Source organism: Ambystoma mexicanum, chromosome 7p, assembly GCF_040938575.1.
Source record: "Ambystoma mexicanum isolate Mex_15411 chromosome 7p, UKY_AmexF1_1, whole genome shotgun sequence".
In the NCBI taxonomy this organism is placed as follows: Eukaryota; Metazoa; Chordata; class Amphibia; order Caudata; family Ambystomatidae; genus Ambystoma; species Ambystoma mexicanum.
Window position 1 is genome coordinate 756,966,262 of NC_090939.1, and position 23,714 is coordinate 756,989,975.

The window sequence follows — 23,714 nt, forward strand, 5'->3', positions numbered from 1 at the left end:
GAAGTGTGCGGTAAAAATATGAAGATGGCGACCAGGGAGGTGCTTTGGGAGGGGACTGTTATTGGATGAGGGCAGTTTGACCCAGAGTACAGTGATTGGTTTAGAAGAGAAATGCAGTTTTCAAGCTAAAGCGAAACTGTTTTCTTTTTACTGCGGATTCCCAGTCTGACGACAGGGAATGTGAGCATGTGAATCCATGCCAGACCCCATGCAGGAGAGCAATGATGCCCTACTTTCTGAGGTCGAGCAAAGATGGATGAGACAACTTAACATGGTAGACCAGGGATTAAATGTCAGTATTGAGTGGGGTTCTTTCATGACCTCATTTTAAAAACCAAAACAATACAGCATTTCATACATTAGAATTTTGCCGGGATTTTGAATGTGATTTGTACACAAGACATGCCCGTTACATCTGGACCAAACCCATTTCTAGTTGTATCTGGGTATTCTAAGATGGAGGATCTATGTAAACATTCTTTTTTAACAAGCCAGTCTATTAGATTACGTTCCAGTGTTCGGGAGAAGGCAAGGGAGACACTCCCCTCGCCCCCTGACTGAGAAACAACGCTTTAGATGGCAAAAGCAAGAGCTGGTCGTCATTCTTTTAGCCTTGGATGACACAGCTGAGTAGTCCTTTCTCCGAGTCATATGGCTGAGCCGTTCTTCCCCAGAATCATGCCTCAAGGAAAGTCTCAAAGTAAATACACTAGGAATCAGTGTTTATTTATTTTATTTGGTTTTTATAACGCACCCAATACCATACCCGAGTTCGATTACTAAGTGCGGATGCGGAATTCGAAACTCTGTTGCTCTGCGTGGTCTTGCTTCCAAGACCAGCGTGTTGCCCCGTGCTACCCCCCACCCCCTGCGCTATCCTCCTCTTGGCAAAGCGTTATTAGCATTTTTAGCACTTTTGTGTGATCCATTTAAAGCATGCAGAGGTTTAGTAGTTCTGCATGTTGGGAATGTGAATTTTAAACATGGACTGTAGAACAATGCCTCAATGAATGTTCCAAGGTAGATTAATTAAGGAGTAGCGTTGATGTTTTATTCAAAACTCCATTTGTATTGTGTATTACAGATTATTTTTTTTTAGGCAACAGTAAAGTTCTGAGAGCTGTCTGTGCATTGATACACCAGGGCTCCATTAAAAATATGCAGAAGTTGAGTATTTTCCACACTTCGGGCATATACATTTTGAAATACACTATGTAGAACAATGGTATACTAATTTTAGAAGCCTGGCCTGATAATGCAGAATTTGGCTAGAGTTGTCACGATATACGTGGCCATTGTTGAGAAAATGCTGGGAATTAAGAATTGATTTGGGTATTAAACCAGAACTTCACCATTTGAATTTGTTTTTTACAATCCACTTGTACCATTTAGTGGAGTGCCTACTCTAAATCAAGATGACTTTGAACCATTCCAGATTTGATATAGACATTGAGAGATTGAATTAGAGATTGGATTAATCATACGCAGGGGCTCTCGTTGATGCAGAGCAGCGGTTAAGTGTCAGAGGACATTTAAGTGAGTGTGCTATTCATGTTAGAAATTGTGATTTAATAATGGTGCACACAGAGGTAAGCATTTCAGGGCCCGATGTGGTGAGGAGAGTGTTTTCTACTAGTAGGTACAAATGTCTTTGCAGCTTGTCACGGTCAACATTTGTTCAATTCAACAAGAAGAGAGGGGTGCATTAGTAGCCAAGAATTCCTATATGTATTGAATGATTGGGCCAGAATTGTGACTGTACCCGATATGGTGGCCGAAACACAGTTGTGTCAACAGGTGAATCAACCACTGTTTGATGAGGGAGGGTATGATGTACAGGTTTTGGCAAGCAGACATGCCGATTCCTCACTTGTAATGCTAATCTGCTCATGCAGTCCTATTCTGAAAACTCAAACCTTTTAAAAAAATATGTAAACAAAGGATATTGGGGAACACAGCATAACTCTGATTGAAGGCATCTGCGTGCTGTATAAAACTGTACAAGCTAGGTCATTAAAGCAAAGCAAGGTAATGCAGGTTGCAGTTAAGTAATTCAGGTTCAGAGTATTGTATGATGTTTATCCTGTCAGGTAGGCTCAATCATAAACTGGCATGTAAGGGTAAACATTTCTTATAAGACACCCACAGAGGAACCTTGGGACCTGCATTCACTCAACCAGGTTACAGAAATAGTGGAAGACAGACTGGATTTTGATTGGCTGAGCGGAATACTAGTCCTAATGCTGCATCTCCGATGGTAACTGTAAGGACAAACGTTAAGAGACAGAAACCTATTTGGGATCACTTAGGCAACACTGATTATTGTGAACCTCGAGTTGGGTATCTTAAGCAACTTATGGTTGCTATCAGCATCTGTTCGGTTGGCACACAGGCTGCTTACAGTTTTTCTGGTGGTCCAGCAGTTGTTCGTTGTAAATGAAGAAGATATTCAAAGCAAGATGGGCACTAGTGGAGCCACTTGTGATACAGGTTTGCCGAAGATTAACTATTGGACCTGGAGTGCAATGCAGCTGTTTGGTTTATTAGCAGTGCAGCTCTGGTGTAAAGATTCACAAGATGACCAGTGGAGGCCGTTCAGCCGGAGAGATGGAGTACCAATTTAACTTCTGTTTGTAGTTTCTTTTTTTACTTGCAACAGCGACAATTTTATTAGTTCCGTTAGTTGTCGGCATGCTCTGTTTCTGGTGTTACTGCTTCTTTATACTGGGTCCAAGTGAAGACGGGTCAAGAAGATGTGCCTTGGTGAAGGGAATCCTCAAGGGCTTGCAACCACCCTCCAGGTCCCGCCAAGTCAATGTAAAGGAACTTCACTTCTTGTACTCTCCCAAGTACAGCCGGTTGCAGTCAGGAAGGGTCTTCAGATTGGTGTCTTCCTCCAGACTTCAGGAGTCGTCATTAGGTTTCACCAAGGTAATGCTAGTCCCTCACCTTTTCAAGATTATCGGGTCTATGGGAGGAGCCCAATCCCCAAGGTAAGGGTTGCATCAATTCAAACATTCTGGCAGCCACCTAATCAGAGAGGACAACCAAATTCAACTTTTGTGTCGGTTTTTATTCCTCCTCTTTCTCTCTCCTCTTTCTCACTCTCCTCTCTCGCTCGGTCACGTTTCACACAATTGGCCACACCTTGCTTTGCAGCTGTCTTCTTTACAAGCAGACAGTAGCCATTCCATATATGGGCAGATCTGTATTGCATTATATTACAGGAACAATATCTGGTTGCTGTACTCAGTAGATCTACAAAGGGGTTCACACATGCATGCCCATGGGCACAGCCCAATGTGGAGAGAGGAGACTCACACAGAACAATTGCTATACCCAGCCCCTGAGTGACAGGGTCTGTCAAAGGCACAGCCAGTATTCATGTCTCCGATTAGGTCTCAAATGAGGGTCCATTGGGAAGGGAAGGGAACATCAAAAATGCACAGGGCCTCTTGCAAAAATGGGACTTTGTCTATCAATCTCCTATTTGTACAAAGTTGAAAATTCTGTTTCAACATACAGTAAATAGAGGTAAATTTTAGGTCCTGAGTACAGACAGATTGCGGCTAGGTAAGGACATAAAACAATCTAGAAACTGCAAATGTAGAGAATTGAGCTATCTTCCATGCTAAAACAAAAAACAAGAAACTGTGTTATAATGCAATGAAACACAAACATATACTAATTTCAATACCTCATTGAATAGATATGGCAAATTGTTTAATTTAAACAAAGCCAATGATAAGATTATCATTTAAATTGAAAGGCATGACCCATCAGGCTTATTTAACATTTCAGTTTCTGCAGCACATATTTTGCTGGGGGGACATTGAGTGGAAAATGTCAGTTTTGTTCGTGGAGTACACAGATGTAGCAGTTTCTAATAGAAATCTACATGTCTAGTGAATACTTGTATAACGATGCAGGTAACAGGTTGAGTATTCAACTTAAAAGCTGTGCCAACGATAAAGAATTTGGAATATTGTAATTACTTGAGCTGAATGGCTCATGTGCGCAGTGGAGGTGCATTGTTACCCTCTTGCCCCTGGGCGATCACGCTGACTCAATGACATTAGTGAAATACCCAGGACACGAGCAGGTGCTACAATGTCTACTTCGCTCTCTTGGAGAACTATCCAACTAGCAAAGAATCACACTTTTCAATCCCCAGTAAATAAACTTACAAACACGTCTATTGAAGTAGCATTTCACAGAGAATTGTCACACTTCATTCCAGTTTGCATTTATTAGAGTACTTGTGCAGCAGCATTTATCCAGTGTGTCAAATTAAAGGGGTCTTCAAAATTACCTTTGCCATACTGTATGCATCCTGTAGCGATGCAATTTTCTGCTGGTATGCATTTGTAGTTCGTTGCTGTTGCTCCATATATGCTCGCAGCTGTTCCTGAATTCTGTGTTTTTCTGCCGTTAACTCAGCTACCTGAATCTGAAAATATAACCTTTTATACAAACACTAAAGTGTGCGTCGAGGCTTTATTAATTAATTTCTTAAAATAAATGCAATGAATAACTGAAACGTTTAAGAAAAGAAAACGTTATCACTCTGTCTTCTGACACAGGAACACTTACAAATCTGCTCAAATGAATAACTGTTTAATTTCTTTATAATATGCATGTGTCCTATTTCATCTTTGATGGATTCTACATAAAAGTAATTGAGGATACACACAGCCTGCATTGTCTGCGCTGTATGTAGACTATATGTCAATGTAGGTCCTCCAAACAGCAGATCCTACCAAAAGGACCGACTGAGTGTCAGTGGGGAAGTAGACCATTCAATGTGTACTGAGACTCTAGAGGTTATAATATTTCTTGTACTTACCATTTGAGTTAAATTAGATTGCAGATATATCATTTCAACGTTAGCAGTTTATTACTTTTTTGGGGGCTACTAGCCTCGGTCTGTTAGTTCTCAAAAAGCAGTCAAAGATCAAAAGGCCTCCAAATGATCAATAACCAAACCATACAACCTTTCAAGCACAGACTGTCCCACATGGGTATCAGCTCTAGAATTTGAATTCTCCAGCTGAAATATCTTTCACTACCCCATACGGCACTAGCCAAAGATGTTGCTCAATGCTTTCAACCTCAGCAAACTGGACCATTTCACCCACCACTACTCTCCTCCCAATGGCAGTGGTGGGCAGAGTGTTGATGGCAAAGGGGGCAGAGAGTTTTTTATGTGGCACCGTCAATAACATTTAAATGTCTTTTTGGTGGCCTGGAGTGACAGGGGGGCAGACAATCCTCACTTGCCCCTTCCTAGCACTGCCTCTGTATCCTCTTCAGTACTCTCTCTCCTCCCTTAAATAAACATCTCAACCTCATCATATTCAAACTCCATAGATCTTTCCATAGCTCATTCTACAGCCAGTCCCTTAGCCCAGTGGGTAAATTGCCTGCTGGTAATTCAATCTAAAGGGTCACAAGTTTGAATTATGCAAAGGCGATTTCATAAAGGTTCACAAATTAAGTACCCATTCAATTGGGTATTTAAAACCTGTTAATTATAGTACTACACACTGCTAAAACCCTTGTCAGCGTGCACAATATAAGCACACACAGGGATGCTCACAATATACAATAGGACCCTGTACACATTTCTCTTACTACTATTCAAATGAAATCAGTCCATCGCTTGATCCTGACCTTGCTCAAATCAAGACCCTAACCGCCTTTTTCACCTGGTCCACTGAACTTGAACCTGAGATCACATACTTGTCTGCACTGTTTAACAATCGTCACTGAGAACCCACCAAAGCCACTTAATTTGAGATGATCAACAGATATGCTACCAAAGTACGAACAGTACAAAGGAAGACAACCTCCTACAGTGAATGACTGATGCTGGATTTTTAACAACTAAATAGTAATAAAGAACCTAAATTACATCACATTTTTAAAATCCAAATTGATTTGCCATATCTTTGCTACGATTCTTCAAAAAGACATTCCAGAATCATTTCATGAAAACAATCGCACATTGTATGCAGAGGAGCACCAATGTTGGCACTTGCGTCACGTGCTGTGGTGTCCCCTGCATGCAATTGTACATGTCAAACAGTTGAAACAAGACTGCCTTGTGGACAGGTAAAGGCTGCCTTCAAATACGCTTTGCAGGCTGAGTTTAGTAAGAGATTTCGATGGAATCCTCCTGGTCTTAACTAGATGCAGATGGCAAAAGCGAGGCAGATGCCATAGGAATCCATTTGTTGTACACCTGTACAAAATGTCATGCAGGCGCACTGACTAGAGCAAGGAGGACTGCATGGCAGAGATCTGATCTCCACTCTGTGCCCTCCTACAGCTCATCACCTCTACAAAATGGGGCAGAGCTGGAAATGGTGCCATAAAAGTATTGCTGTTACGCTTCTATTACCCACTCCATACCATGTAAAAGGAGGCCGTTCATACTTTACAATTCATGAGTGCTTGCTGGTGCCCAAGGCCTGAACACATTCGGAAATGTGGGCTTTCAACAATTACTATTTATGTGATAAATTTACAACCAATATTTCTGAATGGCAGCTAATTAGTATAAATATTGGTTATACTTAAAACCTGACTCGGTGTGGCCCTCGCGGACAGTTAAGGAGTACCTGAACATTGACCACTGATAAAACGAGGTACATTTGGTGAAACCCGATAGGCATTAGATTCATGGAACAAAAGTAAACTAAGTCAGCTAATTCAATAATTAAAGAAAGGTGCAAGAATAAGAGGAAATAAGTCTCAGTCACCTTAATGTGGTTGGCATACAGTTAATCATAACTGGGGGAAACAGTTAAACTTCCTATTGGTGCATCCGAGGAAAACAGATAACCCCTCGGCGATCTACTGCTTTAGGCCAATGTGTTTGAATTTAGAAAAGTACTGGCGTACTTTACCAAGTGCTCCACTGCATTTTTCACTAGGCCGTTTTGTATATGACATTCTAAGAAATTCAAATGAAAAAGTACCTTAAACGACTCTCCTTGTTGCTGAATGGCTTCCAATTCACCCTTCAAAGATGCCTGAAGTAGAAGATTGTCCGTTTCCTAAGAAGTAAAACATTAGAGATTAATTCAGAGAGAAAGCAACTTCAGATTTCGGGTCTATTATAAAAGCATACTGGAAACCTTGTAATCTGCATATACACGTATACACTTCGATATATTATGCAGGTGTGGAGTATTCATTTAGGTGACAGGAGCAAAGCTGATGTCACCTTATGCTCTTAAAGTGATGGGCCTCAATACACTTATTCAGGTTTCTTCCAGTTTGAGTGGCATAAGTAGGGGTTCTCTATGAGCAGCTTGGTCTGTAACGTTTGGGGTTTTTCAAGTGCTTTATACTGAAATTGTGTAACCTGTGAGCTTACTGAAAATGTCATTCTGGGGACTGTGAGAGAGTCACTTCTAAGATGGCTCGAGACTCATGGTGGTTGTATATGCTGGATCCCTGGGTCAACCATGACACCCTACTATCCTGCAAGCCATCCCACAATCGTTCAACTAGGGAAGTCCTCCCTCCATGCCATGTACTAGACCAACAGCAGGGAAGAATTCTGCCCCAGAATGGTCGAAGAAAATGGTGGTTGATCAAGGGCTGGGAGAGTGGGGCACAACATACGAGTCGGCACCAAGAAATGATTAACGGGTAGCGAATCTCCCGCTCGTCACGAGCGCAATCCACAAACCTGATTTTGGCATGGGAGAGACTCGAGCTTCCCGCCCCAATTTATGGAAAGCCCAGAACTTGGATGTGAAAAAGAATCACAGAAAGCATGTGCAACACATTAAAGGGGAAAGCCAGATATTGGCATAACTGGGATGAGGACTGTGAGCCCGCTGGCCACCATAGTAAACTTGCCCGATTTTAAAATTGTGGCTGACCTTTTTGTGCTTGGCGCCCAGAGCCAAGCTTAACCAAACCAAAGCATTTAGGAAATGCTAAACACACGGATCGAATGGGGAAGGGAGGGAAAAACACATGCAGAGGTGGTCTGAGGCATGAAGCACCATCCAATCCCACAATACATGGGTGTTAGGAAAGATTTCTCTTTTGACAACTTTCCCACCATTGTTCTATGGACCCCAAAACGTGTTGCTTTTGTTTTTTAACCTGTCCTGACGTTACAGGGAACGACCTAGGATTGATCTCTTGATAAACTCCCATCAGCTGACCAACCAAGTTATCAGGAGCACCTGACCTCTGGCACTGGTTTGGAACCACATATGCTTTGGGCTCAAAACCTTAGGACTTGACATTTGGTTCTTTGGCCGTGGCCACATATACACCAGACTCTGGTGGGGTCGCATTTGGTTGCTTTGCCCTATCACACACAACCAGGATGTGTTGGGGTTTCGCTTTTGTTTCTTCCTTCTTTTCACTTTGCCTTTTTAACTCATTATATAGACTGTGTATTCAGCTACACATCCTGTGGATGGCTTTGTTTGAAAATGTTTAGCTTTTGCCAACACCAGAGTGTATGTTCCATACCATTTGATGCAATTCTTTGTGCATTTTAATGATCATTGTTTCATTTTGAAAGTATCATTTTTTGAATGCTCCTTAGGGAGACCATGTTTATTTGTTAGACAAGAACTGTACAATTAATAAATAGCCACTAAGCTATTACAGTAGTTTTTCTTTATATATTGTCTTTTGCTCCAAGGCAGCAACACTGAATACTTCGGGGTAGCCTGAGATATCAAATTAATCAGATATCCAGAGTTTCTGGGTTTAACATTTATTGTTCTATAGGCAAATTAGTCTTAAGCCTCTTTGTCGTAGAGTACCACACGGGAAGAAATAGTGTGGGCAATAAGATAAATATCTTTGATGGGATGAGGTCAGTTCCTTGTTTGTATAACAGCATTACAGGGAACGGAGGCCTTCAGCTTCACTCCCTTGGACTTTTGCTCATTTTGTTACGGGGAAACTGATCAGTCCTTCAGACTATCAGTAGTGGGAAACTATGTTTGTCTTTTGTCTTTTACTTTTTGTAACTTTTTAACATTTCACACAGCATCTTACAATACACTGAAATAGGGATACTTTGCATCACCCTAGTCTTTTACTGGGATTTTTGGTTACATTTCTATGTGCCTAAAGACAAGCTGGTGGCAGCACGTATATTTTTTGAAATGTGTGTTATTTCTAGTGTGCACACTGGAGTTTACCGCGTATGGCTACTATAATAATTTATATAGCGCTTTGATCTAAAGCGTTTTGCATAAAACATTTTTATATACAATTATTATTACCCAATCAAAATTGGTACTCAACGTGGCTAGTGCTCTAAAATTGCCACACCAAAAGATTTTCACTTCTTCCTCTGCCATATTGTTGTTTGACCTTCTTCCTGCCTTGCCAGGCAAGGAAATCCCATATAAAGGTCATGCACTGCCCGGGAAAGCTGTTGCTTTCGTGGGCTAGTGAGGCCTTTGCATGCGCATGGCTGTCTGGTCCCATTCCGCATTCCTGGAGCCAGAATTCTGGGTGTGGGGCATGAGTGAAAACAATAGTTGTCCCTGATTTGGCAACTAGTGGCTGCTTAAATGCACAGATCCTTACCATTGGTGGGCTTGGACTTGCTTCCAGGCTGGATTTTGGATAAGGAACAAGTTACTTACCTGTAACTGTTGTTCTCCAGCATGGGTCTGGCATGGATTCACATGCTCATGAATATTCCCCGTCGTCAGGCTGGGAATCCTCGGTAAAGAAAAAACCAGTATCAGTTTCGTTTCTGATCTGTCTTTCGTAGTAATAACCAATCACTGGTCTCTGCGTCATACTGACCACAGCCAATGACTGCCCTCTACCTAAGCACCGCCTCTGGCAGCCATCTTCAGATTTGGAAGCACGTGAAGTGGCAGTATGACCAAGTGAAGAGCCGCAGAGGGGTAGGCGGGAGGGTTCGCATGTGAATCCATGCCAGACCCATGCTGGAGAACAACAGTTACAGGTAAGTAACTTGTTCCTTCTCCAGCATGGGGTCTGGCATGGATTCACATGCTCATGAATAAAGAATACATAGCAGTACACACATGCACAACCACGGGAGGTGGCAAAGGCTCAACATTAAGCATAGCATCAAACTCAACATTAAGCATCTTACCTCCTCACCAGGCTCACCTCAGGCGAACAGGTTGCGCAGCACTGCTTGGCCGACCCTGGACTCCTCCCTGGAATCCCGGTCGACGCAGTAGAATCTCGTGAAGGTGTGCGTCGACCTCCACGTAGTAGCCCTGCATATGTCCAGCAGGGGCACACCAGAAAGGAACGCCGTGGTAGCTGCGATCGCTCTGGTGGAATGGGCTCTCGGACGGCCGGGCAGCGGTCGGTTTGCCAACCGATGACAGTACATGATACAGCCGGAGAGCCATCTGGAAATGGAAGCCTTCGAGAGAGCCTTCCCCTGATTGACAGGTCCAAAGTTCACAAAGAGTTGTGACGTCTTCCGAAAACACTTCGTGCGGTCCACGTAGAACTTCAGCGCTCTAGCTACATCCAGCGAGTGCAAAGTCCTCTCAGCCGGCGACGAAGGCGACGGGAAGAATACAGGCAACACCAAGGGTTCGTTGAGATGGAAGTCCGACGGTACCTTGGGCATGAAGGAGGGGTGCGTCCTGAGCACTACCCTCGTGTCGTGGAAAGTCAAGTACGGGGCCTTGCAGAAAAGGGCCTGGATCTCTCCCACTCGTCGTGCGGAGGTGATGGCCACAAGAAAAGCAGTCTTCCACGATAGAAACTTCAACGGGGCCGAGTGCAGAGGCTCAAACGGAGGTCCCATGAGCTTGGTCAGCACCACGTTGAGCTCCCACGCCGGGGCCGGAGCCTTCACCGGCGGGAACGATCTGAACAGTCCCTTCATGAACTCTTTCACCAGGCGATGAGACCACAAGGACGTCCGTCCCGTGGTTCTGGTGTATCTGGAGATCGCAGCAAGATGAATCTTGATGGACGCGTGTGCCAGGCCAGCTTTGGCCAGCGTCAGCAGGTACGGCAGTACTTGGGGAGCCGTAATCCGTAGAGGGTTAATCTTCTGTGCGTGGCACCAGACAGAGAACCTCTTCCATTTGTGTCCGTAGCATTTAAGAGTCGAGGACGCCCTGGCCTTTGCAAGAATCTCTCTGCAGTCGGCCGGTATGTCGTATCCTCCAAACTCTAGCGCTGCAGGAGCCAGGCCTGCAAGTTCAGCGACTTCGGGTCGTGGTGGAGGATGGCGCCTCCTTCCCTGGAGAGTAGATCCGCGTCCGCCGGCAGTTTGATCGGCGGGGACGCTGACAAGTCCAGAAGGTCCGGGAACCATATCTGCCTCGGCCATGAGGGTGCGACGAGGATCATCCTGCACCGTGACTTCTTGAGCAGGTTGATTAGCCGGATTAGCAGAGGCAAGGGAGGGAACGCGTAGAGGAACAGGCCCTCCCAGGGGAACGAGAAAGCATCGCCCATGCTCCTCGTCTGGGGAAACCTGCTGGCGAACCTCCGGCACTTGGTGTTCGTCGCCGTCGCGAACAAGTCGATCTGTGGTGTGCCCCACCGTCGGAAGAGACGATCCACCAGATCCTGCCGTAGTTCCCACTCGTGGCACGAGCGCAGCTCCCTGCTGAGTGAGTCGGCGATGGTGTTTTTTATCCCTGCCAGATGAAACGGCACCAGAAAAATCCTTTGGGCGACGCCCCAATGCCACAGGTCCTGCGCCTCCTTGGACAGCGCTGGGGACCTGGTTCCGCCCTGTTTCCTGATGTAAAACATGGTGGTGGTGTTGTCGGTGAAGATCCTCACCACCTTGCCCTTGAGGGACGGAAGGAAAGACCTGAGGGCCCAAAACACTGCACGGAGCTCCAGGACGTTGATATGCAGGGACTTCTCCGTCGGGAGCCAGAGTCCCTTTGCGTGCAGATTTTCGGTGTGCGCTCCCCACCCTTCCAGGGAGGCATCCGTAGTCACAGTCTCCTGGTGGGCTGGGGTCTGGAAGTCCATGCCCGCCGTCAGATGCGCGCGGGTGCCCCACCACCGTATCGCTCGTCGGAAGTTCTCGTCGAGCTTGATCCTTTCCTCGAAGCTGCCCGTCGTCTGGATCCAGCGCGCATCCAGGAATTCTTGCAACGGGCGCATCCGGAGCCTGCACATGGGAATGAGGTAGATGCAGGAAGACATCATCCCGAGGAGGGACTTGATGGACCTCACTTTGGCCGCGTCGGCCACCAACATCCGTTGCACCTTGCCCAAGATGGTCCTGGTCCTCTCCTCCGACGGGGAGGCCAGAAGGGACACTGTGTCGAGCCTCGCTCCGAGGAACAGTGCGACTTGCGCGGGCACCAGGTGGGATTTGGCGTAGTTCACGAAGAATCCCAGGTCCGTGAGGAGTTGGACGGTCCTTGCCGTGCGAACCACGGCGAGTTCCCTCGTCTTGGCGCGGATGAGCCAGTCGTCCAGGTAGGGGTAGACGTGGATCCCCTCGCGGCGCAGCTGCGCCGCCACCGGTGCGAGGCACTTGGTGAATACCCTGGGTGCCGACCGTAGTCCGAAGGGGAGGGCTCTGAACTGGTAATGACGCCCTTGGACCACGAACCTGAGGAATTTTCGGTGCCCCTTTAGGATGGGAATGTGGAAGTAGGCATCCTCCAAATCCAACGACGACAGGAAATCCCCTTCCTCCAGCTGGCCCAGGACGTGCTGGAGGGTGACCATCCGGAACTTCTGCGCCTTGATGAACTTGTTCAGACGTCGGAGGTCTAGGATGGGGCGCCATCCTCCCGTCTTCTTCTTCACGAGGAAGTATCTCGAGTAAACTCCGGAGCCCCGAAGCCTCTTTGGGACGATTTCGATGGCGCCCTTTCTGAGCATCGCCTTTACCTCCAGGAGAAGTTGAGGGACGTGAAGTTCTTTCCTGGCCACGGGGGGGACACGCGGGCACCTTCTTTGAAACTCGAGCGCGTGACCCCGGGCCAGGGCGTCCAGAACCCAACGGTCGGTGGAGATGGACTCCCACATGCTGACGAAGCCCGCCAGCCGGCCTCCCACCGGGGTGCTCCGGTGGGGGCCCGACCCCACAGCCGGTTCAATCCTGCTTGGACGCGGCCTTGCCGCCTTGACCTCCTGGGCGACGACGGCGGGGTCCGCTAGACTTGCCTCGTCCTCTGTAGGCCTCTTGCGACGACGAGCGGGCCGCTTGACGGTAGGAAGCGAAACCGCCGCCGGAACCTCTGGAGGCGCCCTTGCCTCCGCTGCTCCGAAAGGGCGTCCGACGTTGCTGCAGGACTCCGAGGGCCCTGGCCGTCTCAGTATCCGCCTTGATGGCCTGAAGGGAATCGTCCACTGTCTTCCCAAACAGGTTGTTCCCGTCGAAGGGCATGTCCAGGACTCTGGTCTGGACGTCCTGCCGGAAATCCGTAGCTTTGAGCCATCCACGACGTCGAAGGCAAACGCCGTTGCCCAACTGGCGGAACCCAGTGTCGGCGATGTCCGTCGCCACAGTGATGGCGTGGTCCGAGGCCACCTCACCTTCCTGCAGGATCTCCAGGGCCTCCGCCCTCTTGTCGTCCGGCAGAAAATCCAGCAGGGGAGCTATCTTGTACCAGAGCTCCCTGTCGTAGCGAGCCACGATAGCCAAGGCGTTGGCCGCTTTAATCGTCGTCGCTGCTGACGAGATGACTCTACGTCCCATAGCATCCAATTTCTTTCCCTCGCCGTCCGGCGGGGAAGTCGATGTGGAGGCCGCACCCCCCCCCGCTTTCTTCCTGGCTGCCGCGGAGACGACGGAATCCGGGGTAGGCTGTGCCCGGAGGCACAGGGGGGCCGTGTCCGGGACCCGGTACTTCTTCTCGTACCGGTCTCTTCTAGCTGGCGTCGTGGAAGGGTTCTTGAGGAGGGAAAGGCCCTCATCCCAAATGTCGTCCAACAGAGGCACTGCGAGGACCGTCTTCCTCTTGGCCTCGCGCCGCTGATAAAGGAAGCCTTCCTTTTTCTTCTCCTCAGGGCAGAGTTGGAAAAGCTCGGAAGCCCTGGAGATCATGGAGTGGAAAGATCCGATCTCGTCGGGCGGAGAAGCCCTGGCGGGAGGCGACGACGGAATATCCTCGTCGTATGCCTCGTCGTCCGTACCCGTCGCTGCCGTGTCAGTCCCCGTATCATCCCCTCGGGTGGACGGGGGAGAGGGCTGGACGGGGCGCGACGGTTGAAAAGGAGGTGGTGGATGAATCCTTCTTTTCTTGGCAGGGGGAACACCAGAAGGTCCCGGTTCTGGATCCCCCGACGGGAAAGGTTCTTCCGTCGGTAACGGTAGTCTCGTCCTTATCTCGGAGCATAAGGACTGTATGGCCAACAAAATGGCCGCCGAGTTGTCTTGCGGCGCTGGCAGAGGGGAATCCGACGGGAATGTCGTCGTCGTCGTCACCTGCGTCGGGGTCCATTCCGACGGGCAGGCCTTCTTCCACGCCTAGGCCGTGGCTTAAGACCTCGATCAGCTCCTCTTCTGAGGTTGAGGCCGAATCTGCGACGACGCCCTGCCCCCCCTTCTTCTTCCCCACGGGGGGTTTCACGGGGGTCCTATCGATGGGCACAAAAGAAGACTCCCTCCGAGGAGGCAGGGAGATTCTGGGCCCCGAGGTCGCTACCACTGGCGCAGCCTCCACAGGCTGAGCCAGGGCCGCCGCGACCGTCTCGATAGAGGGCTTGGTCGGATGGATCAAGGCCTTCACCACCTTAGGTGCGCTCACCGCCTTATCCTTGAGGGAGGGGGCACTGCCACGCTCCTCCTCTGCCTTAGAGCTCGACCGGGGCCTCTCCAGGAGTTTCGCCGGGTGCTCGGCCTTCCTCTTACCCGACCCAGAGCGTTGGCTCGTGGTTGATGGTGCCGGGGAGGGTGCGCCCTGCCTGGCGCCCGTAGAGCCCGACCGTTCGGCGCTCCCGGTGCCAGCGGACTCGCGGTGCTTAGCCTTATGTTGGGCCCCCGTCGCCGGGGCGCCCTCAAAGGTCTTAGAAGACCGCTCGGGTTTCTTCTTCTTCTCGCCAGACGGGCTCTTACCCTCCAGCCAGTTGGCGAGACGTTGATGACGGTCCTTCATGGTCCGTTCCGACATGTTGCCGCAAAACGCACAGTCCTTCTCCACGTGCGTCTTGTCCTCATGAAGGCAATAAAGGCAGAAAGAGTGTTCGTCCTCCTTAAAGACGTTCTGCAGCTGGCATCCAGGGCAGACCCTGAACAGCTTTCCGGGCGTCGAGCTTCCCTTCTCCTGGGCCATCTCCGAGACAGGGCCTGAGAAGCTTCTGGAGTCCTCCGAAGTGTAGCTCGACGAAATCTTCACCCTTGAGGGGCGCAGACGAATCCGACACGGGTCCCCGTTGATCGGATGTAGGATCGGTGGAGCTTGAGGCTCTTTTGACCGAAAGAATCGAGTTTTTGTGAAAAAACGCGAAAAAATAGCACTAACGCTCGAGAGCTATAGCACGAGGATCCCAACACATGAACGTGCGGTAAAAATCTGAAGATGGCTGCCAGAGGCGGTGCTTAGGTAGAGGGCAGTCATTGGCTGTGGTCAGTATGACGCAGAGACCAGTGATTGGTTATTACTACGAAAGACAGATCAGAAACGAAACTGATACTGGTTTTTTCTTTACCGAGGATTCCCAGCCTGACGACGGGGAATATTCATGAGCATGTGAATCCATGCCAGACCCCATGCTGGAGAAGAAGAGGACTCCTGCAGCCATTTCTTGAGATCAGTGCTGGAGCTAAGAATCCCTCATACAAGAACAGCCAACTGGAGATCCAAAGAAGACTCCTGAAGAAGGCCAGAATCCCTTCCTGTATCTGGCCTCGGGAAGCCCTTTTGGACTACCAGATTTGGGAAGGCCTTGTGCTGTGCTTCAGTTCCTCCACTGGTGGAACTAACCAGTCTCAACGTGTTCTCTATGATCCAGCCGTGTAGAGCCTTTGAAAGTGTCCCCAGACCACCAGGTGGACTGACCAGAACTCCAGTGGGCTCCCTTGCTAGAACATCACTGTTCCACGATCAGAGCCGGACCATTGGTGGTCTCCAGCTTGTTGTGTAAGTCGCCTTCCTGCTGAATTTCAGCCTTCTAGCTTTAAGGGATCCTGCCCTGGAAGGACTTCTACAACTGCAATTGGAAGGACACCTGTTGCTGCTGGAACTCTCCTTCCCCCAGCCTGTGATGTTGTCCTGAAGAGGTCTGCATCAGTGCTTTCTGCCTTTCTCCATCGCCAAGGGTTGCACTCTGCTCCAGGATGCTTGCACCCGCAGCTTCAGGGTACTTCTCACTGGAACCAGCAGAGGGAAATCCAACCTCCAGTGACCCCTAGGTGACCCATGCAGTCCTCTGGGAAAATCATAGTTGGGAGGGTTGGGGGTAAGTAAACACAAAGCATGTGTCTCCCCCTGTCCTCCATAGGATAACATTCCTGACGACCATGCCAGATTCTAGAAATCCATTATAAACAATGGGTAACAAAGATAGTGTTCAACCAATCCCTAAATATGTAAGCCATTTAAATAACCTAAAGCAGTAAGGGAAGCAAAGAAGGAAGCAAAAAAACAGCAGTGAGGTAGTTGGGAAGGTGTTCCTGGGGAGCTAGGAAGTAATTTCTGAGCTAGAGGGAGAGCAAGAGGAAGAGAACGACAGAGTGAAAGACAAAGAGAGAGAGACAGGAAAATAAAGAGAATGAGAAAAAGCAAAATAAAGATTGAAAGAGGAAAAAGGGGAGAGAAAGGAGAACATGGCGAGAAAAAGTGAAAAAAAGGAAAACGAGGATAGTCAAGCAGGTAGGTAATCCAGCTTACACAGTACTTGGGAAAAATCAGACATCATGGAAAGACTGGTGTAAGAAACCTGCTGGGGATCACAGCAAGGAAGCTGGCTATGGCCAGTGACCATTAAGAAGAAACATTTTGATCCATCAGCTTGATGGGGACTATAGTGCAGTTCCTGGAGATTATCCTAAATAGGGGCAGCCACAGGTTTGGCTTGTTTAACTTATTAACCACTTAACTAGGCAGTTTTTAATATTGTAGCCCCCTAATAGAGCAAAAACCGCCACAAAATGAAATTTCCGGGCAAAAGAAAATCCCTCAATCACCAATTTCCATCTACCAGCTAAACGGTCAAAACGGGCAGATTTTTCACAAAATTCGCAATTTCTCCACAGAGAAAAGTATGGCCATTTTGCCCACCCCTAGTCCTGAGGCCATTAGAGTAGAGATCACAAGAGACAGAGAATGTGCGCACACAAGAGAGCGCAAGAGAGAAAATAACAAATTACTTACCAGGGGTAATGTTCCTTCTGATGGATAGATCTGCTCACAGATTCTATGTCAAGACCGGAGGCTCCCATTATGCTTCTCTTTCTTTTATTAATATATAAATAGAAAGCTCAGCAGCAAGTGTTAATGCACCTTATTTAAAGCGCAGGAGTGCGTGGCAGACAAAAGGTGCATGAAAAAACACAAAGAACTTAGTAAATATTAACAAAAACAGTGTAAGTCCAAGAAAAAACTCCCATTTCCCAAGATGCTTCAGGAAAAGGTCCAGCAAAGGGTCACTAACATGTGACTTAGTCCACCAATGAATAACTGGCTGTCCATATAAACAGTCATACAAATTATGTCACTTCCTCTTTCTTGCTGCTCACAGCAAAGATAAGTACCCATTTTTTTTTTTATTATCTCCTTGTTCATGAAAAAAAAAAAAAATTTAGAAATTTAAATTTAAATATATTTTAATAAGGTGAATGATGTTTACATAATTTATTTAGCGTTCGTTACTATAATCAGCATACGCGCGCATAACGCGCTTCATCGTCTGTCAGTTTCACTCGATCCTCTGCGTTAGCAGCTTCGCTGCCGCGAGAGGATCTCTGCAGCTGACAGGAGCCCTCGCGTTCGCGAGCGGCCCTGTTAATTTATTCACCCTTCAGTGCGCGGCCTCCGGCTCGCTCTTCACTGCCACAGAGCCCGGGAAGGCCGCACACGGAGAGCATTTCGCTCGCGGTGGCCTTCCGTGGCCACTAGAGGGAGCCTCTGCTCCCTGAGTCCTTTCCTCAAGCAGCTGGCGCTCGCTTGTCAATCCGTTGCTTTTACAACGGAATTTGAAAGCGAGCGCCAGCTGCAATTACAAGCCCCTTTCCTTTCCTCGTTTCAACGGCATAAAAAAAAAAAAAAAGAAAGAAAACGAAATCGAAGGAAGTTTCACAGATAACTTCCACAGAAACAGATTGTTTTTTCCTTTGCAGCAAGGTATCGTGCTCCACACTTTCCTTGTCTGTAATTGAGTGGGCTGAGAGAAGGCTGTCTGTTGCCCACAAAGAGCATTTATATTAAAAAAAAAAAAAAGAAGAGGTGCATTTGAAATTGATTATGGCAGCTCAGTACTTTCCCCAGGCAGATCAGGATTGGTCTGATCATGAGGAGGAAGAGTATCACATAGATGAGGTGGCAATGGCAGACAGCCTCAAAAAGGTGCTGGGATCCTCAGTGGAGACCACCATCAAGAAGGCAGTATCTGAGATGCTCCTGCCTATCCAGCAGCGCCTAGACAGTATGGAGGAGCATCTTCAGGAGACGTCCCCAACAGGGAGAAAGAAAACCCGCAAAAGAAAGCACCTTATAGATGGGGGATGTACTCCGGCTCGTAGGAGCAAAGACTCCATGACCCCCCCGAGCCAGCCTACTCCTGCCACCGCTGCCGTCTCAGACGCCTTCTCCAGGCTTAAAAAAGCCTTCATGGACAGGAAGGACACCCCTTCCCTCAAAAGACCCTCTTACCCCGAGGAAGACAACAGGGGTATTAGACCCTCAAGCCCGGAGGGAGAACAACAGGGCACTGATGACGAAGATAGAGGGGTCTATGATAACTACCATCCCCTTTCATCCTCTGATGAGGATTCTCAAACTATAGGGTCGCGACCCTCTACCTCTGGGATTGTGGCAGTCCCCATCCCCAAGAAGGTAACGGAGGAACCCCCCACTTCCAGCGGGATGTTTGCTCCAGAAGATCTTGTGCACCCCAGATCCTCTGACTGGGAAACTTCGTCCAGAACAACCAATTACATCATGAACAGACTGCGCAAGCCTCTAGATAAGGAAGTAAGGGCCAGATTAAAGGCAGAATGCCCCCGTCCCAATATTCCTGGAAAAATAGCCCTCACCCCGGAGCTAGACTCCAAGATGATCACATTTCTAGGAAAGAATGTGAAAGACCCGAGAAAGGGTATCGACCGCGCTTGGAGGTCCTGTCAGGACAGAGTCCTGGACATTACTGGTCCTCTAGCCAAGATTATGGACCTGGCCGAGGCGGGCATTGATTCCAGTGATCCGATCGATCCAACAATCCTTTCAGGTTGGGCGCAAAGAGCCCTCTGTCTACTGGGTAATGCCAGTTGCGCCATCTCGGCTGAACGCCGTAAAGGTATTTTATACAAAATTGACGGCAAACTAACTGAGCTAGCAGATACAGAATCAGGAACAGCAGCCCAAGGTCTGCTTTTCGGAGACCCATTCATGAAAGAAATGTCGAAATTCGTCGGCACCTTTACAGCCTTGGTAAGGCTCAAGCCTCCATCAGAAGGGTTTTTGCTACTAAGGTTTTCTCCAGGGCCGGACGAGGCAGAGGTCGCTCCTCCGGCCGCTTCGCCTTTGATCGAAGACCTCAGCAATCCCGGGACCAATACAATTCTTGGCAGGACCGCTCAGACACTTTCTTTCCCTCAAGAGGGCGGGGAAGAGGTCGTGGATGGAGAAGAAGTGCAAGATATCCAGCCCAACAGCAAACTACAGGTCAGTGTACCCATAGCAGCGCCTGCACCACAGACACCCGTAGGGGGGAGGTTAGCTCTTTTTGCACAGGCATGGGACTCCTTATCAGGAGATGCATGGATCAGGGACGCAGCGCGCGGCCTGCGCTTAGAGTTTTTCGCTCAACCTCATCAAACCACTCGTCCTACACCATTAGTTATGTCCATAGCAGACGAGGAAGCGTTAGATGGCGAAATACGCAATCTACATCTAAAACAAGCGATTCGCCCCTGCTCAAGCCAAGGCGGATTCTTCAGTCCCATATTCTTGGTTCGCAGGAAGCAAAAAGTACACCCAGTTATAAATTTGAGAGCTCTCATCGACTTCATTATCTACCATCACTTCAAGATGGAAGGGATACACATGCTCAGGGACATCCTGAGGCCAAACGATTGGCTTGTGCGCCTGGACTTGAAGGACGCCTACCTAGCAGTTCCTATTCACCAGGCCCACATAAGCTATCTCAGATTTTCCTGGAAAAACCAAGACTGGGAGTGCACGAGTTTACCCTTCAGGCTCTCCTCAGCGCCTTGGGCCTTTACCAAACTTCTGCGACCCGTAGTAGCTCGCTTGAGAGAACTGGGAGTAAGATTAATAGTCTATCTAGACGACATTATCTTCATGGCTCATTCTCAAGCCCTAGTAGTGCATCAGGCCAGAATAGCCATCGAACTACTGCACAGTCTTGGTTTCCTCATAAACTGGGAGAAATCTGTACTCCGTCCATCCCAGAATCTAGAATTTCTCGGATTCTTGGTGGACACCTTGAACTCGCAACTTCATCTTCCCGTGGCCAAGATACATGCGACACGGAGGGAGATCCGCAGACTTCTACAGAGAGACCTCATATCTCTTCGAGAGTTGGCAAGAGTAATCGGTCTCCTGTCGTCTTCCATTCAAGCGATTTTTCCCGGTCCTCTTCATTACAGAGAATTGCAAAGGCTCAAGGGTCAGCATCTGAGACGGAGCCTCTCCTACTCTCAACGTCTGACACTGTCGACCTCTGTGCGCACGGAGCTCAATTGGTGGCTCACTCATATGGAAGCTCGGAACGGCAGAGCCATTTTCGGATCCACCCCCGACATTATCATAGAATCAGACGCCAGTCGCTCCGGTTGGGGAGCAAGATGCGGCTCTGTAGCCACAGGAGGGTTCTGGTCTCCTCAGGAGCTGAAAATGCATATAAACTGTCTGGAGCTTCTCGCCGGCTCATTCGCTGTGCGCTCCTTTGCCAGAGGCAAAGCGAGTTGTTGTATCTTACTAAAGATGGACAACATCTCCGCAGTACGGTACATCAATCACCTGGGAGGGACCAAGTCAAGACCTCTAGCGGAATTAGCGAAGGATTTTTGGCATTTCTGTCTGGAACACCAGATCTCGGTGACAGCGGAATATCTCCCAGGGCTCACAAACGTAGTGGCGGACTGGCACTCCCGTCACTCCACAGATTTCAGCGACTGGAGGCTCGACAGAGAAGTCTTTCTCCGCCTCCAGCGAACATGGGGCCCCATGTCCGTAGATCTATTTGCATCCCGTCTCAACTACCAGCTACCCATCTTTTACAGTTGGAGACCGGACCCAGCAGCAGCTGCGACCGATGCATTCCTTCAGCAGTGGACCCAGGGGATTCACTATGCCTTTCCTCCATTTACAATGATAGCAAGGACCCTGGCGAAGGCCCGTCAGGAGCATACGGACCTGGTCCTCATAGCCCCGGTCTGGACCTCTCAGACCTGGTATCCAGTTCTTCTGGAACTTTCTTCGGATTTTCCAATCCTTCTACCCCAATTTCCAGATCTCCTTCTGGATCCGTCAGGACAGCGTCACCCCCTTCTCCTCAACGGATCACTGAACCTAGCAGCCTGGAGGATTTCAGGTCAAGGTGGAGGATTCCCGGCATATCAGCCACGGCAATCAACCTCATTGAGGAAAGCTGGGCCCCTGCTACCCTCAAGAGATATTCTAACTCCTGGAACGCCTGGAGTAACTGGTGCCGTAGGAACGGTTCACATCCAGTTCAGCACCTATAGATGAAATCCTAAATTTCCTGGCTTCATTAGTTGAAAGAGGCCTCGCCTATAGGACGGTTAACGCCTACCGCTCAGCTATTTCCGCCGGGCATGATTTCATTCAAGGGCTTCCAGCTGGAGAGCATCAGCTTGTCTGCAGACTCCTTAAAGGAATAAGACTTACAATTCCTCCCCCGTCTCGCTATGATAAGCTTTGGGATGTCAACAAGGTTCTGAATCTTTTTCTGTCATGGCCGCATAACAAGGACCTGTCTTGGACTGCCTTGTCAGGCAAACTTACTACACTGCTCTGCTTAGTCTCCTGCAGGAGGGTCTCTGACGTTAGAGCTCTCGATCTGGCGGGCAGGACCTTTTCTCCTGATGGGGTGGTATTCCATTTGCACAGGAGAACGAAATGTAACTCGAGGGTTATTTCGTACCCCGCTTTCGAAGATCAACCTAAGCTTTGCCTAGTTAAATGCTTAAAAGTTTACGAGGAGCAGACTGCCCCGCTTAGGACTTCCCCTAACGGGCAACTGCTAATAGCCCTGCGTAAACCGCTCAAGGCAGTTTCGTCTCCAACCCTAGCACGCTGGGTGCGCTGGACTCTGACTCAAGCAGGAATAGATACCCTGCATTTCGGAGCCCACTCCGTTAGAAGAGCCATGGCTTCCAAAGCATTTCAGGTCGGAGTACGCCTAGAAGATATCATGAGAATGGCGGATTGGTCAGGTGAATCAATATTCAAGGAATTCTACCTGAAACCGCTAGAACAACCAGCTTCTATCGTGGTAAGTAAGCTTTAAACAAGCATAATGGGAGCCTCCGGTCTTGACATCGAATAAAGATTTTCCATAATAACTTACTAGAAATTCTTGATTCTATTAAAGACACGGAGGCGAGCATTATCCCGCCCAGCAAGAGAAATAACAGCGCTACCACATTTGGGTAATAATTGTGCGACTTGTTTGGGAATGTTACTGCTTATTGGACTGACTTATGTATGTCAAGTTAACACACTATTTCTCTCCCACCCCCGTAAGGGGAACTAGGGTTCTCTGATGCATGAACTAATTCTAGTTACTTTCCTTTCTCTGACAGCGGCTTCAGACAAGCCCTCCTGATCGCCTAATCAGCCCTGCTTCGGCTTCAGTCTCGAGATGACCTCAGCTACAGTTCTTCTTTTCACCGTTTTTTCAAGTTCGCAGCTTTCGAAAGAGGAAGTGACATAATTTGTATGACTGTTTATATGGACAGCCAGTTATTCATTGGTGGACTAAGTCACATGTTAGTGACCCTTTGCTGGACCTTTTCCTGAAGCATCTTGGGAAATGGAGTTTTTTCTTGGACTTACACTGTTTTTGTTAATATTTACTAAGTTCTTTGTGTTTTTTCATGCACCTTTTGTCTGCCACGCACTCCTGCGCTTTAAATAAGTTGCATTAACACTTGCTGCTGAGCTTTCTATTTATATATTAATAAAAGAAAGAGAAGCATAATGCTCGCCTCCGTGTCTTTAATAGAATCAAGAATTTCTAGTAATTTATTATGGAAAATCTTTATTCCTCATCTTTTAATAGTTGTCCTGGACAGTGCAGCTGGCATAGGAAACGTTTTCCCCCAGAAGGCGGTGTTGTGTGCATCTGCGCCAATAGGATCCGGCTGTCCCTTTCTCGACCATGATAGTGACGGCATCTGCAGTACATGTGGGGCACACAGCACCCAGTGACATCAGTTCCACCCTTTTCACTGTGCTAACAAGCTGACAGAATGGCTGAAATGAGTGTGGAAAATACATCTCTCCTCCTATCCCAACAAAATGGCAATTTTGGTCTCTGAGGGTATGGTAAGAAGGGCAATGAGGAATCTGTGGGAGGAGTCA

At 48.2% G+C, this 23,714-nt stretch overlaps 1 protein-coding gene across 2 annotated transcripts in view; it reads right to left on the reverse strand.

The window, feature by feature from the left end:
* GCC2 (GRIP and coiled-coil domain containing 2) overlaps positions 1-23,714 on the reverse strand; it is a 1,745,187-nt gene that overhangs the window by 558,475 nt on the left and 1,162,998 nt on the right. For both annotated transcript variants that reach the window (XM_069636885.1, XM_069636884.1), the window contains 2 exons: positions 6,984-7,061; positions 4,313-4,450 (listed from right to left, as the gene is read on the reverse strand). In XM_069636885.1, the coding sequence (XP_069492986.1) occupies positions 4,313-4,450; positions 6,984-7,061 (216 nt within the window). The remainder of the gene's footprint in view (positions 1-4,312; positions 4,451-6,983; positions 7,062-23,714) is intronic.